Genomic DNA, 15,517 nt, shown 5'->3' with positions numbered 1-15,517 from the left:
AAACTTGCTCTAGATGTGTAGAAGATGATTAGGGAAAGGTCAACAAGCAAGAATTCCTTTTAGAAGATAGTATAATTACAAGGCAGAATGGACTGAACTGAACTGTACAAATAGAAGGAAAAAGGATATATAGGAAGTTGACTCAGTCAGAATTGGTGTCTGGCTGGATGTGTTGGGTCAGGGAAGAGTAATAGTGATAGTAGAGTTTTTGCCTTTACCCAGCTGGTTGAGAAAAAAGGGAGAGGTTTAGGTTTTAAAAATGTTTTATTTTAGAGGTGTTGAGTTTTGAGTATTTTTTAGAACATCTGGCTGTTGAGGTCCCATGAGACTTGAAAATACATCTTGTAGTTTAGAAAGAAGTTTGGGGCTGGTGATACAGATTTGGGAATCATGGTGGTATTTTATAACATGGGGGTTGGTGTGATCACAAAGGGAAACCGTGCGAAATTTTAAAAGAAGGAACAGGATAAAATCCCAAGACGCTCCAGCATGTAGAGGAATTGTAGGGGTACAAAGCCAACACAGCGTGACAGGGAGGCATGGGAGACCTAAGGAGAAATCAGGAGAAAGCTGCCATTACAGAAGCCAAGGTACTGTCATGTGGGAGTGGAGAGGAATGGAAATGCTGCAGAGTGCAAATAAGATAAGGTCAAAAAAGTAACCTTTGGATTTCGTAGATCATTGGTAGCCTCATGAAGGTAGCGCCAGGTGAATGGTGGGTGTGCAGCCCCTAGGGTTCCAGCTGGCCATCCAGATAAATTCTGGGACTTGTTTTTGTACTGCCTTCAAACCATGAATTGTTTTTACCATTTTAAAAGGACTTTAAAATAAAAACAAAAAGTCTCTGTGCCAGAAATTCTATCCTGTAAAACTGGTTTGCCAAGTAAAAGGAATAGATTATTAGTCTGTTTCAAGATGCTTGACTGAGGGAAAAAAAGAAGGTAGAAAGGGCTTACAGCCAGAGGGGACTGACCAAACCTTCAAAAAATAAAAGAGAAAAAAAGGTTCGTATATACAATTTAAAACAGTCTTTAGATAATCAGCTAATCAAACCATTTAGTTGAGAACATAAATGTCAGATATAGACACATATCATCAAATCGGTGTGATTTTAGACACATTGTTTTTCTTATGTACATGAGTTTAACTGTGTAGTTGGCAAGGCAGGTTATTCTTACATTTATTTTTTGTTTTAGGTGGTAAAAGAACTTAAAAAGTGCTCTTTCTTTTAATCCACATTTAGGGATAGATGATATCCATAATTATATAGATTTTAATACCTTTTTACAGACTGGCAATTAATATAGATGAATATAGAATTAGTATATGAAGTTTTGTATTTGTGTATGAATATGTAGTTTCCATCTTTAATGTTCTCCTTCATACGATGTTTTCCAGGATTAAAAAAAATATATATTTGCTATGAATAAAAATTAGTGTGTTTATGCTTAAGAAGCATTTAATTTAATTGATCTTAACATTCTTAATTTTGTCTCGACTTACCTGTTAATTTTAAAATATATTTAACATCCAAATAAAATGGTTATTTTTGCACCTGAAGGCATTTCTCAGTTGATATTTTCCTGTTTGGTTCTTTTCAGCAAGTGTATGTTGAGCATTAAGTAGGTGCCCAGCATCAATACTGGTACCAGGGATATAAAATTAGATAAGAACTGCTTATGGTCTCAGGTAGATGGAGGGACAAATATGCAAAACTCTATGATTAACAGTGGTTTTACTGAGACCTTCTTCTGATTGGATATCAGTTCAATGTGCATAACCTCCAGTGTCTGAAAGATTGACCATGCAAATTCCCTTCAAGTGATTTTTAAATTGTAAAGTCAGAAAAATATTAAACTCTTATACAACAATTTCATTGTTTTACTGTTAATTATAGCAAAGGAAGATGCAAACTGTGCAGTGTGCGACAGCCCGGGAGACCTCTTAGATCAGTTCTTTTGTACTACTTGTGGTCAGCACTATCATGGAATGTGCCTGGATATAGCGGTTACTCCATTAAAACGTGCAGGTTGGCAATGTCCTGAGTGCAAAGTGTGCCAGAACTGCAAGTAAGTTTTAATTTCAACTCAAAGGTGTGTATTGAGATTAAGAGAGACCCTATTACTAGGTGCTAAAGGTTTGTGTAATATGATAAAGATTGTTCATACTGCAGCTCCGTTCATTCCCACTGACTTCGTCATGTTTTAAAAAATTACTAGGTATTTATTAACATTATTTTGAAACAAGTCTAAACAGAAACTAATTTTAATAATTTTAAATTCCTCTGGTTGCCTAAAAAGCTAATTTCAATTTGCCAAACATTTTAAATGAATGATACTAACAATTTAAAAGAAATAAGCATTAGAAAATAAAGCAACTGTTTTTGAGAGAGACTGGGGTGGAGATTTAATAGGAAAATAAACCTCCAGTTGCAGAAAGTAGTTATGAGAGTGAGTGAAAGAATCAGTGATATGTTTGAATTTCCATTCCAGGAAGAACAATTTATGCTAAGACTACTTAAGGAAAAAAAAAAAAAACCCTATATCTATCTGAAAAACAGTTACCTTCAGTCGATCCTAGTTTGTAATGGGTTTATCCTTTCCTATTTGTTGTATTCCATCCTTTGGTTATTTCTCCAATCTTTTCTGTGATTTTTTTTTTTTCTCCTGCTACTAATTAGCATGATAATTTGGAGAAGTTATCTGCATCTATAGCAGTCTTCAAATTGTTTACAAGCTGAGGACTTTTGTAACAGGAGAGATTATGCCCACCACTGCCATGATCAGTCTGTTTTATTTGTAATTTAATTTGATAACAATAAGCATCAATATCTTACAATTATGTGGAATAAATAGGACAATATGCTTGTATATTTTGGCAAAAATTAAAATACCAGCAAACACTTATTTGATATCTTATATCTGTGCCTACTTTCTTGGGAAGGAATAAGAGAACTTGAAGAAAGATTACCTTTCCTCTAAGATCTTTCCATGTAGCTAAAGAGATAAAACATGCAATTTTATATGTAGAATTTGTTTAAACTGAGTAAGAAAGAACTGGCGGCCAACTAACCCATCTTCCTTTTTACTTCTATTTGTCCCCAGGTTTTACGCAGGGCTCCTCTCTCAGCTCTTCTTCTTGCATTCCCCAGTTTTTCTTTTCCCCTCCTCTTGAATTAAATTCTTAGTCTCTGAGAGTGGTTGATAGCCAAGAATCAAGGCAGAGCTCATGCTGTAGGCCAGGGGCCCAATCTTTGGGGCACAGGAATGTTCAGGGAAAGAGTTTAGGTTTTTGACTATTCTTAATAATTATTACAATTCTTAATAATTATTCTTAATAATTATTACAAGATGATTCTTATACCTGTTTATTTAGCACTAATGTTTACAGGATATTCTAAGCTCTTCAACCAGAATTATATTTAATTCTCAGTGTCTTTATTGTTCACATTTTATTCCTGAAATGAGGACTAAGCTTATTTTGTTCAGGAATCACACAACTAGAAAAACAGCAGTCTGAATACAAATATAGGTCTGATGCCAAATTCGATCCTCTTTTTATTGTATGACAGTGTCTTTCCAATTCCCGATGACAAGATTTGTTCCTTCCCATGCAGCGTCACCTATCAGTTACAGCTCCTTCCCCTAGAAAGGATATTTACTGAGATATTTAAAAAGTAAAGGTCAGAGTCATTCATCTTGTTGCCCCTCCTTCTCTGCAGGAATCGTAACGTGGCTAAAGCAGGTTCACCATAGGTGAGCATTCAGTAAAGATAATCCTGTAGGGACCTTAGGAAGATGTCTGTCTCGTCCTTTAGGGGGTTACCTCTATCATTATCTGGGCATAGACAAAACAGACACTGAGGTATTGATGAACTGGGCAGTTCCTAGGATTGATTCTTCTCATGATTACTTATGTTATAAACATAAGTTTAAAGATAAGGCATCATTAATGCTATCTTATTTTTTAGACAATCGGGAGAAGATAGCAAGATGCTAGTGTGTGATACGTGTGACAAAGGGTATCATACTTTTTGTCTTCAACCAGTTATGAAATCAGTACCAACCAATGGCTGGAAATGCAAAGTAAGTTGTTTGTTTTTTTAAGAAAAATATCATCTGTATGCTTTTTATATAGAGCAGACAAATCGGATACCTATTCAAATCTATACAGTATCATCAACTTGTTAAAAAACAGCTTTATTGATGTATAATTGATACTCAGTAAACCGCAAGTATTTAAAGTTTGCAATTTAACTTGACACGTGTACATTTATGAAACCATCATCACCTTCAAGATAACAACTAAATTCATCACCCCTAAAAGTTTCATGGTGCTCTTTGGGAATCCCTCTTTTCCAACTGTTCACCCATTCCCACCTCCCTGCCCCTTGTCTTCCAGGCAGTCTGCTTTCATTCACCATCAATTAATTTGCGTTTCCTAGAGTTTTATATAAATGACATCATATAGTATATACTCTTTTTTTGGGGGGGGAGAGGTCTAGCTTTTTAAACTCTGCATGATTATTTTGAGAATCAGCCATATTTTTGTGCATACCGTGAGTGATTCCTTTTTATTGCCAAGTAGTGGCCATACCACAAATTGTTTATCAAATAACTTGTTGGTGAACATTTGGATCATTTACATTTTAGGCTATTATGAAAAATGTTGTTATGAACATGTAAACATATGTATGGTGCTTAATGGCTTAGAAATTGTTTCGAATGATTTATCTTTAATCTCAGAAACTCTCAGAAGTGTAGTGGTCCCATGAGGATACCAAAACACAGAGCAATAGTTTTAAAATCCATTAATTTAAAATCCAGAACTAAAATACACTACATTTTGATGATTATGTAGTGATTTTATATGTACATCACATTTTTTATGTGTATAAATACACTTGTATTAAATATTTGGAATCCTACTATATATGCATATGTATATTGTCCCTCCCCTGTGGTAGTTTTAATGATTATTTACTTAGATATTTATTTTATAGATGCTGTTTAAAGATTCTCTTGGTTTTGAGAGTTAGAGGTCTGTAGACATTTTTCCATTTTTTTCATTGCTTAAAATACCAATCTTTGGTGTGACACTTTTAAGATGTATTTTCAATTATTTTTAATTTTTTCTGGATACTCTTTTAGTCAGTGATTCTCCCTTCTTTCGTCTATTTTGTTATTTGCATCTTTATGACCTTATGTTCTATGCCGCTCTCTTTACGCTTCCTGAGGAATTTACTGAGGCTGTCATCTGTATCTCTAAACCCTGTAGGTTGGCTGACAACTTTACCTACTGGGCAGTTATTTGTACACCACCAGGTGAACAGCAACACATTTTAGAAGTATTTTCCATGGAAGCACAAAATATTTAAACTCTTAAAGTGAAAGTAGCAGAATAAAACAAATTTATCTTTAATTCTCAACCGACTGAATAAAACTTTTTTTTTCCTGTTTGGAAGATATTTACAAACTATTTACTATGACTTTTCTTTAAATGTTCTCTATGATGGATCCGTCATAAAAGTAGTTCATGTGCTTCCTTTGAAAGCTATATAGGCAAACTTAATAAATTGTAGATGAGAGCTGGTGAGGCCCTAGTGGTTAATTGTCCAAGTTTACTTATTTATAGAAGCAGAAAAGGGACTAAAACTCAGGTTTCCTGTCTTATAATGTTTTATCCTATATATGATGCTCTCTCCCTATGCTGTCATACTTATTGAGTAGCAGGGCTTTTCTCTTTAAGAAATATTTCTTTAAAAAAAGAAAAAAATATTTCTTGATCTAATTTTTTTTGTATTAGGGTGTAGACCTAAGGACTCTAGATCCATAGGCTATCTCTATATATCCCCCAGGTTGAGCTGGTTGTTTTTCTGTTTTTTGTTTTTTTTAATATCTAAATTTTATAGAACAGACATGAAACTAGGCATAAACTTTATCTTCAATAATTACACGGACTTTTAAAAAATAAAACTAAATAGAATTTATAAAGTAATTACTAATTTCATCTGATACTAAGTTGCCAAGATTGGGGTTTAATAGAAAGATATTTTCTCATGCCCAGTTCAGTGTGTAAGCTTTTCCTTTGGCTTTAATAATGTCAATACAGAGAATGCCTTTTGTATTTATATAAAAATAGTATTGATAATGCTATGACCCTGTTTACTAGTTCAGAATAATGAGAGACCTCAAAGTGCCAGCAGGCAGTCCTGCAACATTAGATGTAATGAAGTGTCACTCAATAAGTATCAAGTTTTTTGTTCATGAGTGCACCATCGTGGTACAATTGAAATCTGTACTAAATGGGGGAATCAATCCAGTTATTTCTAAAATATGGAACATTAGTTCTTCAATTTAAGTTACTGGTGTGTTGTTTGTCCTTTACCTGTTGTCAGTTGATGTGTATGAAGATGAGAATCCTCTCTGCTGGCTCCGAGGATGCCGCACTGTTCCTGTGTCATCCCAGCAGCTCATTCTTTTTACCATAATTTTACTGTGTAAAATCTTGCATCTTTTGTACGCCCTTGACGGCACTTGGGACTAACATGATAATAAATACAAATGCTAAATGCAGGCATTAAAATCTGCATTGTGGTAACCTTGAAGGTCAGTTAATTTTTTTTTTATGTTAGCATTTCTATGAAAACTTCCCACTTTTCAGAAAACAGCCCTCCCAGACTGCATCTGTGATTTCTCTGCATCCTCACACTCTTGTCCCAGCGGCACAGAAACGCGCTCCTGTTACCTGTGCACGGCTCTTCTGTTGACTTGGGCGGGGTGGGCTTCAGAGAGCTGGGGTGGAGTGGGGTGCCTGAAATGGTCCCTGGAACCCGAGGGTAGGGGTCACTCTCCAGGTGGAGGCTTCGTGGGCTGCTGGGATTGCAGGCCGTGAGGTGGCGCCAGCCGGAGGCTTCTTCCGAAGCTGGAAAGGCGTTCCGGCCGCGGGAGGGAAGCGCTGGCCGAGTCGGGGTTGGGGGTTGTTTGTCGTCCTAGGAAGGTCCTGGAAAGGGGGGCGAGCTCGCTTGGGGGACCCCGAGGATGGGGTCCGGGTGCGGGGTGGTGAGAGGAGACGCGGAGGGAGCCGAGCACCTGCGCCCACGCCCCGCCATCGCGGCTGAGGGGCCCCTGGAACTTGCGGCGCGTCACCTGGTTCGAGGGCGGCGGGCGGGGAGTGCGGGGCGGCCGCGGCGGGAGGGTGGGGTGTGCAGGGGAGGGGCCTTCTGCCCTGGGAACGAGAGCCTGCTGTAACTGCCCTCCGGTGTGGCTCCGGGAAGGCGGGGCCTGCGGGCGGACGAGGTGCGAGCTGCCGCCGGCCTCCCCGCAGTTCCGGTTCTTTCCTGTGTGCGGGGCCCGGTGCTTTCAGCGTGTTCTCTCGGCTTCATTATCGGGCTCTGAAAAACCCGCTGTCGGCAGATCTGTATGTTTATGCTTTCGTCTCCTCCGCACACCTTTACTTGCCTTTTTTCTTTTCTGAAATAGGGAGTTGAATTCGTAATTTTTTTCTTTACTTTCTTAAGGAAAGAGGTGTATTTTTTAAAGACTATAAATTTACCTTTGATTATAGCTTTGGCTGCAACCAAATATGTTGTATTTGTAACTATCTCTGTGTACATCTGACCTAATCACTGTATCTTTTGGTTTTTCAGTTGTGCTTAAGCATGTTAACTTCTGCTTTAATTGTATTTAACCCAATAATTAACCAGTGTGGTTTTCTTTTTCACAAATATTTTGATACTTGAAGTAGTGACTTTAAGGCTTAATATTTGTGTTTATTAATTTTATTTAGATAGATGAAGTCATTTTTATTTTTTGACTAGCTGATTCGACAACCTATTAGGATGTAGATGAAATTGACCACTGCAGTTTTCCTCAGTTTCTCCTTGTATTTTACTTTTTCTTTTGTAAACAATACTAATATTTTTTGGTTGTGATTTAGCAGGTAGGTCAGGTCAGTGTTGATATGTTGTACTTTTTACTTTTTATTAGTGTAAAGCTACTCTATTGTGTAATGCCTTTTTTTTTTTTTTTTTTTGAACCAGCTCTTTTTGTCCGACAATATGGCCTCCTAGGGCTTTAGTTTACCAGTTGAATGTGATCTATTCACATCTTTTTTATTTTGGGTCCCTTTGTGTCATTTTATTTAGGTTAATGGTTGCAACTGAAATGTTTGGCTATTTTAAGACAAACTAGTTCTTTTGATTTCCTTTCTGTTTTTCTGTTCCTTTTATTTTCTGCAGTGACTTGCAATTAAGAATTTTATTTTGTGAGTATTGTTATAAATGTTGAAAGTATAAATGTTTTCTTCCCCCACTTACCAGTGAAAATGGAGAAATGAGCAATTTTCTTTTCCTTTCTCTCCCCTCTGTTTTAAATCAACTGAGACTGTAAACCTTGTCACTTTTTCCTTGCAAAAAAAAAAAATTTTTTTTCTATATAAATTCCAATCTCATTAAACCCCAGTCTTTTGGATTCTTGGTTATGCTCCATTAAGATATAGCAATTTTTCTGAAATCCTACATATCTGAAAGAGACTGTTGTCTTCAGACTATGATAAGAACTTGGTTTGGTATCATTTCAGTTTACAATTTTTTCTTTTTTAAGCTGTAGAAACCCCCCCCCCCCCCCCCCCCCCCAGTTTTCCCAGTTTGTGGTATCACAGAAGAAAAGTCTTACCCCCCCCTTTTTTTAAATGTTCACTTAACTATAATCCTTTTTTCTACTTAAGAGCTTTGGGATCTTTATTTTTGCCAGTTCTTTGAATTTGCTTCCAGGTTGTATCTGATTGTGGTTCTACATTAATTAGTGTTGCCTGGAACATGTTGACCACTGTCAGTCTCTAGTCAGGCCCAAGAAAAGGTCTAAAGAAGTGTTGGTTAACTTTGCTTTTTTTTTTTAATAAATATTTGCCATCTTTACAGTCCTTAAATACTGTTTAGTAACATCTAGATAATTTTGTTTCTTGCTTTTAATTCATTATCTTCTTTGTTAGGTTTTTCATTATCTTGGAAAACGTTTTCAGAATTCTGGGTTTATTTCTCAACGTTCTCTTTTATCTTTGTCTTGCTCTCTTACTAATTTGCTCTCTATCATAGTCTGCTGTGCTCTTTCACAGTGACTGAATCATGTATAATATTGCTAAAAAGACAACTGGATAGTTGTTTTTTTTTTTTTTTTTTTTTTAATCTGTTCTGTGGAGGTATATAATGTTGGTAAAAGATTAGGCTGTAGAGTCAGATCTCCACTTTTCCAGTTACTAAATACAGGATCTTTGGCAAATTATTTGACTTCCTTAAGCCAATTTTTCCCCTGTAGAGAATGTTATTAGAACTTACCTCACAGGGGTGTTAGATTTAGTGAGGTGATGCCTATAAAGTGTCCATCGTAATGTCTATATTATGTATGCAAAGAATTATCCTGGAGTTTTTCGTAGGAAGGCTTATCCACTGAGTAATTTGAAGAATGATCCTCTTCCTCTACTGTTAAATTCTTTCATAGATGTCTATAGTCTTTAGTCATAATTCGTTCATTTATTTAACATTTGAAGGCCTACTGTGTGTCAAACACTGTGGAGGGGCCAGAGATGAACCTGGGCAAATAGGTCTGCCTTCATGTGGGGTGTCAGACTAGTGAGGCTGTTCACACTGAAGTAAGGGTAATCTTTTCAGGAACTTTGTTTTATACCAGTCATTGTCAGGTAGGTTTCTTTTTCCTGTTTCTCTGTCAAGAATGCTTGTGTGTTGGGCGCCTGGGTGGCTCAGTCAGTTGAGCGACTGCCTTCGGCTCAGGTCATGATCCTGGAGTCCTGGGATCGAGTCCCGCATCGGGCTCCCTGCTCAGCGGGGGGTCTGCTTCTCCCTCTGACCCTCCTCCCTCTCACACTCTCTGTCTCTCATTCTCTCTCTCGCAAATAAATAAAATCTTTAAAAAAAAAAAAAAAAAAAAAAAGAATGCTTGTGTGTTGGTATATCATGAATTTTTAAAAAATAATTTCAAACTTTAGAAGTTGGAAAAATAAAAATATCCGTATGCCATTTACCTTTGTTAGGATTTCCATATCATTGCATGTACCTTTTTCTCTCTTCTTCTTCCCTCTGATCTCTGTTTTTTTGCCCTGAACCATTTGAGTGTAAGTTACATGTACTGTGCCCTCTTTACCCTTAAACACTTCAGTGTGTATTTCCTAATCATAGGGATATTCTTACATAATCACAGTGCTGTTATCAACTTCATATGTTTACATCAGTGTAAGTATTTTCATCTAATCTATTATCCATATTTCAGTTTTGTCACTTGATCTAACATCCCATATAGCATCTCCCCCAGTGTAGGTTCCAAGATCTACTCTAGGGTAGGCTTTTATATTTAGTTCTCACTTTGGACTCTCTTCATCTGGAAAATTTCCTGAGTCCTACTCTGTCTTTTTGATACTGACATTTTTTTGAAGAATAGAGTTCTTCCCCACATACCTGGGTTTTTTTCTGCCAAATAGAACTTTTCTCACTTTGTCTTTGTCTGCTACTTCTTCACAGTTATATGGAGTTTTGCACTGTTGGCCAGAATACTGCCAAAGTGATGTTGTGCCCTTGTCTGGGTGCCTCTGCTAAAGCACCTGGTGCTCATCTCGACCTCATGGGTGACACGCATTCTAATAATTTGGTCACCCTGCTGTAAAATTGCTCCAGTTTTTTTTCCTCTCATAATTAATAAAACATTATATGAGAAGATATGTAAGACCATGTGAATATCTTGCCCCTCAAAATTTTGATTTTACTTTCACAGTTTCAGACTCCAAGTCATTTGGAGTGGGTCATGATAGTTCTTCAGTTTGAATTCTTGCTTTTAGTTCCTAAGCTACCTACAAGCAAATGAAATGGTTAAGAAGCACCAGTTTGTTTTCACAATCCAGAGTCAAATAGACTTATTCCACATAAGGTACTTTGCACATAAGCTACTTCCTGATTCTGGGATATGTTTCTTATTTGAAGTTTGGGTTGCTATGTTCTTGGTTTTCTTCCTTCCCTATTTATGTTTTCTTGGATGTCTCTCGCCCCTATTTACATTTTCCTGGAGGTTTCAGTGCAAATTGAATGATGTCACATCAGACGTTCAAAACACACTGCTTTTTCAAAAACATATACCCTAAATTAGTGTCATGAAAATTAAAGCTTAATGTATAATGTACAAATGTTTCATTGATTTCAGAAAGGTTCACACCAGAACTGCAATACAAATGCATAACAAACTGTTTTTGTTTTCATTTTTTTCTGGTGTTTAGAATTGCAGAATATGTGTAGAGTGTGGCACACGATCTAGTTCTCAGTGGCACCACAATTGCTTGGTATGTGACAGTTGTTATCAACAACAGGATAACTTATGTCCTTTCTGTGGGAAGTGCAACCATCCAGAATTGCAGAAAGACATGCTTCATTGTAATATGTGCAAAAGGTAAGAAGGTACAATTTTTCCATTGAGTTTTTGGTCAGTTTTCTTATCCATGTGATCATTTGTGCTACCATGTATCTTTGAGTTCCAAGCCTTTATCACTCTAATGATCCTCTGGGTACTGAGTGCTGTTAAAGATGAAATTAAATTATATATTTATGAGTCTGAAAGGCATAAGGAAGTGAATGGGCGAAAGACCAGAAATGAGCATTAAGAGGGAAATGTAAGGAGGAAATGGTTTAAAAATAAGGAAGTAAAAATAGGTGAACACCTTTAATGACCTCTGAAAATGCCAATTTCTATTCTAGAACCTTCACCAGTTGCCAACCTCTATAACCTCTCTTCTGTCATCCTTAACCCTTCCTATACCCAGTTTTCAGCAATTGCCTCTTTTTTCCCTGGATAGTAAATTGTCTTTAAATTAGAAAATTTTATTTAAATATATTTGTCACTGCAGATGGGTTCACTTAGAATGTGACAAACCAACAGATCATGAGCTGGATTCTCAGTTCAAAGAAGAGTATATCTGCATGTATTGTAAACACGTAGCAGCTGAGATGGACCCATTACAGGCAGGTGATGAAGTGGAGATGGCTGAAGTCACTGCAGGTAATCTTGAGAGTTTTGGGTTTTTGGTTTTTTTGGATGTTGTGCCAACCAGTCTCCAATAAATAATTTTAGTAATGATGAGGGAATCCTGTGTATCAGGTCCCATCTTATTCTTAATTTCTCAACCTTTAAGTATACATGTGATTGGGTCATCTCTGAATCTGATGGCTGACATCTGATGTAGCTACGCTCCAGCCCTTCTCCTAATAACTTGAATTCCAGGACTGATGTGCCTTACCAATTGTATTCTTTGAGCAGCAGTGCAAGTTGTCAGTGTTTGGCTATATGACCTGGTTTCTGCTTTATAACCTGGGTTCTTTCACTCCAAACAAATTTTAGTTTTATAATGTCCTTCTTAAATGTTAGTTCATATCTTTTGAGCCCAAAATTTTGTTTAGGTAATTTTAGTAGTATACTCTTGGTTGAAACATAATAACAAGTTTTTTGGTGGTAAAGAAAACAGACGTTCTTACAGATAGTTTTTCCTTTTCATCAGTATGAATGGCAACTTTTAAAAGTCCTGTGTTATCATCTGTGAGAGGTTTAAGTAGACACATCTTAATTACTAATGCTTTGTTTCCAGGATGCCATCAGTATACAGTTGTGGAATGTCCTTTTAAAATAATATGTCAGTAACCTTTTAATTCTTAATTTAAATGTTTTTCCATCTACATCTAAAATGTAGATATATTTATGGTTGAAAATTTAAAAATGTGAAGAATATGGCATTTTGGGTGATAATTTACCCTCACTGTAGCAAAGTAATAACTATTTACATAGTTAACAAAGACAGAAAAACTTATTCTAAGCTAAAGAATAAATAATATTCTGTTTAGATTATAACAACGAGATGGAAGTTGAAGGACCTGAGGACCATATGGTATTTCCAGAGCAAGCAATTAATAAAGACGTCAATGGTCAGGAGTCCACACCTGGAATTGTTCCAGATGGTAAGAATGTTTTTGGTAATGGATATAGTTTATTTTCTGAAGAAAACGTGTATATACAGTGAATATGTGAAGTTTACTGTATGTTTACTATCCTAAATAAAAATGAGCCATAACGTGTAGTCACTTAGGAAATTGTTTAGAGAGGAGCTTTCTAGTAAAATAACATTAGAAATTAATAGGGGAAAGGGCATATATATATTTATAGTTCAGTTGTAATCTAGACCCAATCATAAATACATACTTTGGGGACCAAGTGATTTTCATTAAAAAGCAATTTATTATTTTCTCTTTCTTTAGTTATACTTGTAATTACTAACTAGAGCTGTTACTGATTGTGAGATGTTTCATGCTGAGATAATGAAAAATTTATTGTTTTAGATCGTCTCAGTGGTTCTCTTGAGGGTATTTCAGTTATTTCAGTGATATTTCAATTAAGCTTTTTGCAATGTTGATAATAGCTATTACTGTACTTGAGGATGTGGAATTAATGAGATAAGGTTGGGGAAAAACTACTTATTAAATTTAATCTTGGGCTCATCTGACAGTATGGGATTTTATGTGAAATTTTATATAGATTGAGTGTATACACACAAAGCCTCAGATTGTCTGAGTTTCAGTTTTATATTTAACAACTTTCACTAAAAGGTGTATTGCATAAGATGTAAAGTGAAGAAAAATAAGACAAAGCTAACTGTAACAATAAATCTTGTCATAGTGCATAATCAGATTCCTAATTTTATCTCCATACACTGCTTACTAATAAATAGTAACAGTGTGTTTTGTACTTACATTGAGAATTGACATTTGGTAGTAGGATAAAAATCTTACTCAACTTACTATTGAGAGAGCAGTGTTAGAGAAATTTTGAGTCCTTGCTAGAGATTCCATAAATGTGTCATTCACAGCAGTTCACATCCACACAGAGGAGCAGCAGAAGAGTAATCCACCAGAAAGTCTTGATACACATGGTCTTCTCATTTCTGGTAAGCATACTATCTAATTTGATGGAATTAGAGCATAATGCTTTTATGACTCCTTTGCAGATTTGAGCCACGATCTATTAAGTTAATTTTTCAAATGAATTATCCCAAAGAATTATTTACTATTGCCATATACACATTACAGTATTGAAATCTTTTAGTTAAGTGATCCTTTTCTTAAAGAGAATTGGCATTGGATTTCTAAAGGAGGTTACAGTCTCTGTAGAGTTGCTAAATCAAATGTTCATTATTAAGTTAAAATCAGGGGTGCCTGGGTAGCTCAGTTGGTTAAGTGGCTACCTTCAACTCAGGTCATTATCTCGGGGTCCTGGGATCATGCCCCACGTCAGGGTCCCTGCTCCGCGGGGAGTCTGCTTCTCCCTCTGCCTCACCCCCTCTTCGTGTGCTTGTGCACGCACTCTCAAATAAATAAATAAAATCTTTGAAAAAAATAAGTTAAAATCATTATAGAAGACTAGTAGTGGAACATAATAGAACTGCTTGTGATGAAGAGCATGTTTACGTTTGTACGTTTGTATTTTAATACTTCCTGCCTAGTGTACAAAAATAATATACTTGTGGTCTGCATGTGTGTTGCACATTTTCTTCTTTTCAGTGAGACTTGAGGTAATTGGTCTTCTTTTAACCACAGTTTAGGCTTCATGTGGCATCAGGATAAGTTTTTTCACTTGAGTCACTCAAATGATGGCACTCATTATTTATGTGTAATTTTCTGTTTTAAAAGTGTGTTTTTTAATCATTTATTTATTTGAGAGAGAGAGAATGAGAGACAAAGCATGAGAGGGAGGAGGGTCAGAGGGAGAAGCAGACTCCCGCCGAGCAGGGAGCCCCATGAGGAACTCTATCCCAGGACTCTGGGATCATGACCTGAGCCACCCAGGCTCCCTTTAATCATTCCTTTTTAATGTTAAGCCTTTTAAAGCATTTTTGTGTGTAAAAATATTTGGTATGATCAGATCTGTTATTTGATGGTTTTTTCTTTATCCTGAACTGCAGTCTTTCACGGAGTAGGAATGAAAGTTGGATTTCATTTTGATATCAGAACATAGATTAAGTGCCGTCACCACAGTAAATAGTAAATGAGGAAATTAATACCTGTCAACGTAACTTAGAAATTACCTTGATAGTATTTGAAATAAGTGTTTTTTATCTAGTGATCTTTCCTGATAGAGCCATGCAGAACTCATGAAAATTGGATCTCTGACTTTTGTTTTCAGGCATGATTGGGTTAAAGGCTTAACACACTAGCACCCTGACTTAAAATTTACCGATTAGTGACTTTTGATATTTCTGATACCTAATTATGTGTATTGACTTGCTAAGCTTTGACTGTTTAATTATCGATGATGAGGAAATACAAAGTTTATATCCAAAAAATGTATTGTGTATGTTAGCAGGTACAGCTAATAAGTAAAATAAGTCTTCTATCTGTGATGTTACTCATCTGAGTCTGCAGAATGAGTTTCAGTTATTTCAATGATACTTCATTTGAGTTGTTTACATCTGAGTGCCT

The 15,517-nt window shown here is 36.2% G+C and overlaps 1 protein-coding gene across 1 annotated transcript in view; it reads left to right on the top strand.

The window, feature by feature from the left end:
- KMT2C (lysine methyltransferase 2C) overlaps positions 1–15,517 on the top strand; it is a 192,182-nt gene that overhangs the window by 73,405 nt on the left and 103,260 nt on the right. The window contains exons 7-12 of the mRNA XM_044919936.1: positions 1,898–2,069; positions 3,971–4,085; positions 11,278–11,447; positions 11,902–12,053; positions 12,890–13,003; positions 13,909–13,986. Of these exons, the coding sequence (XP_044775871.1) occupies positions 1,898–2,069; positions 3,971–4,085; positions 11,278–11,447; positions 11,902–12,053; positions 12,890–13,003; positions 13,909–13,986 (801 nt within the window). The remainder of the gene's footprint in view (positions 1–1,897; positions 2,070–3,970; positions 4,086–11,277; positions 11,448–11,901; positions 12,054–12,889; positions 13,004–13,908; positions 13,987–15,517) is intronic.

This window comes from Neomonachus schauinslandi, chromosome 12 (genome assembly GCF_002201575.2).
Source record: "Neomonachus schauinslandi chromosome 12, ASM220157v2, whole genome shotgun sequence".
NCBI lineage: Eukaryota > Metazoa > Chordata > Mammalia > Carnivora > Phocidae > Neomonachus > Neomonachus schauinslandi.
The sequence above is the reverse complement of the archived record's forward strand: the minus strand, read 5'-3'. Positions and strand labels throughout refer to the sequence as shown.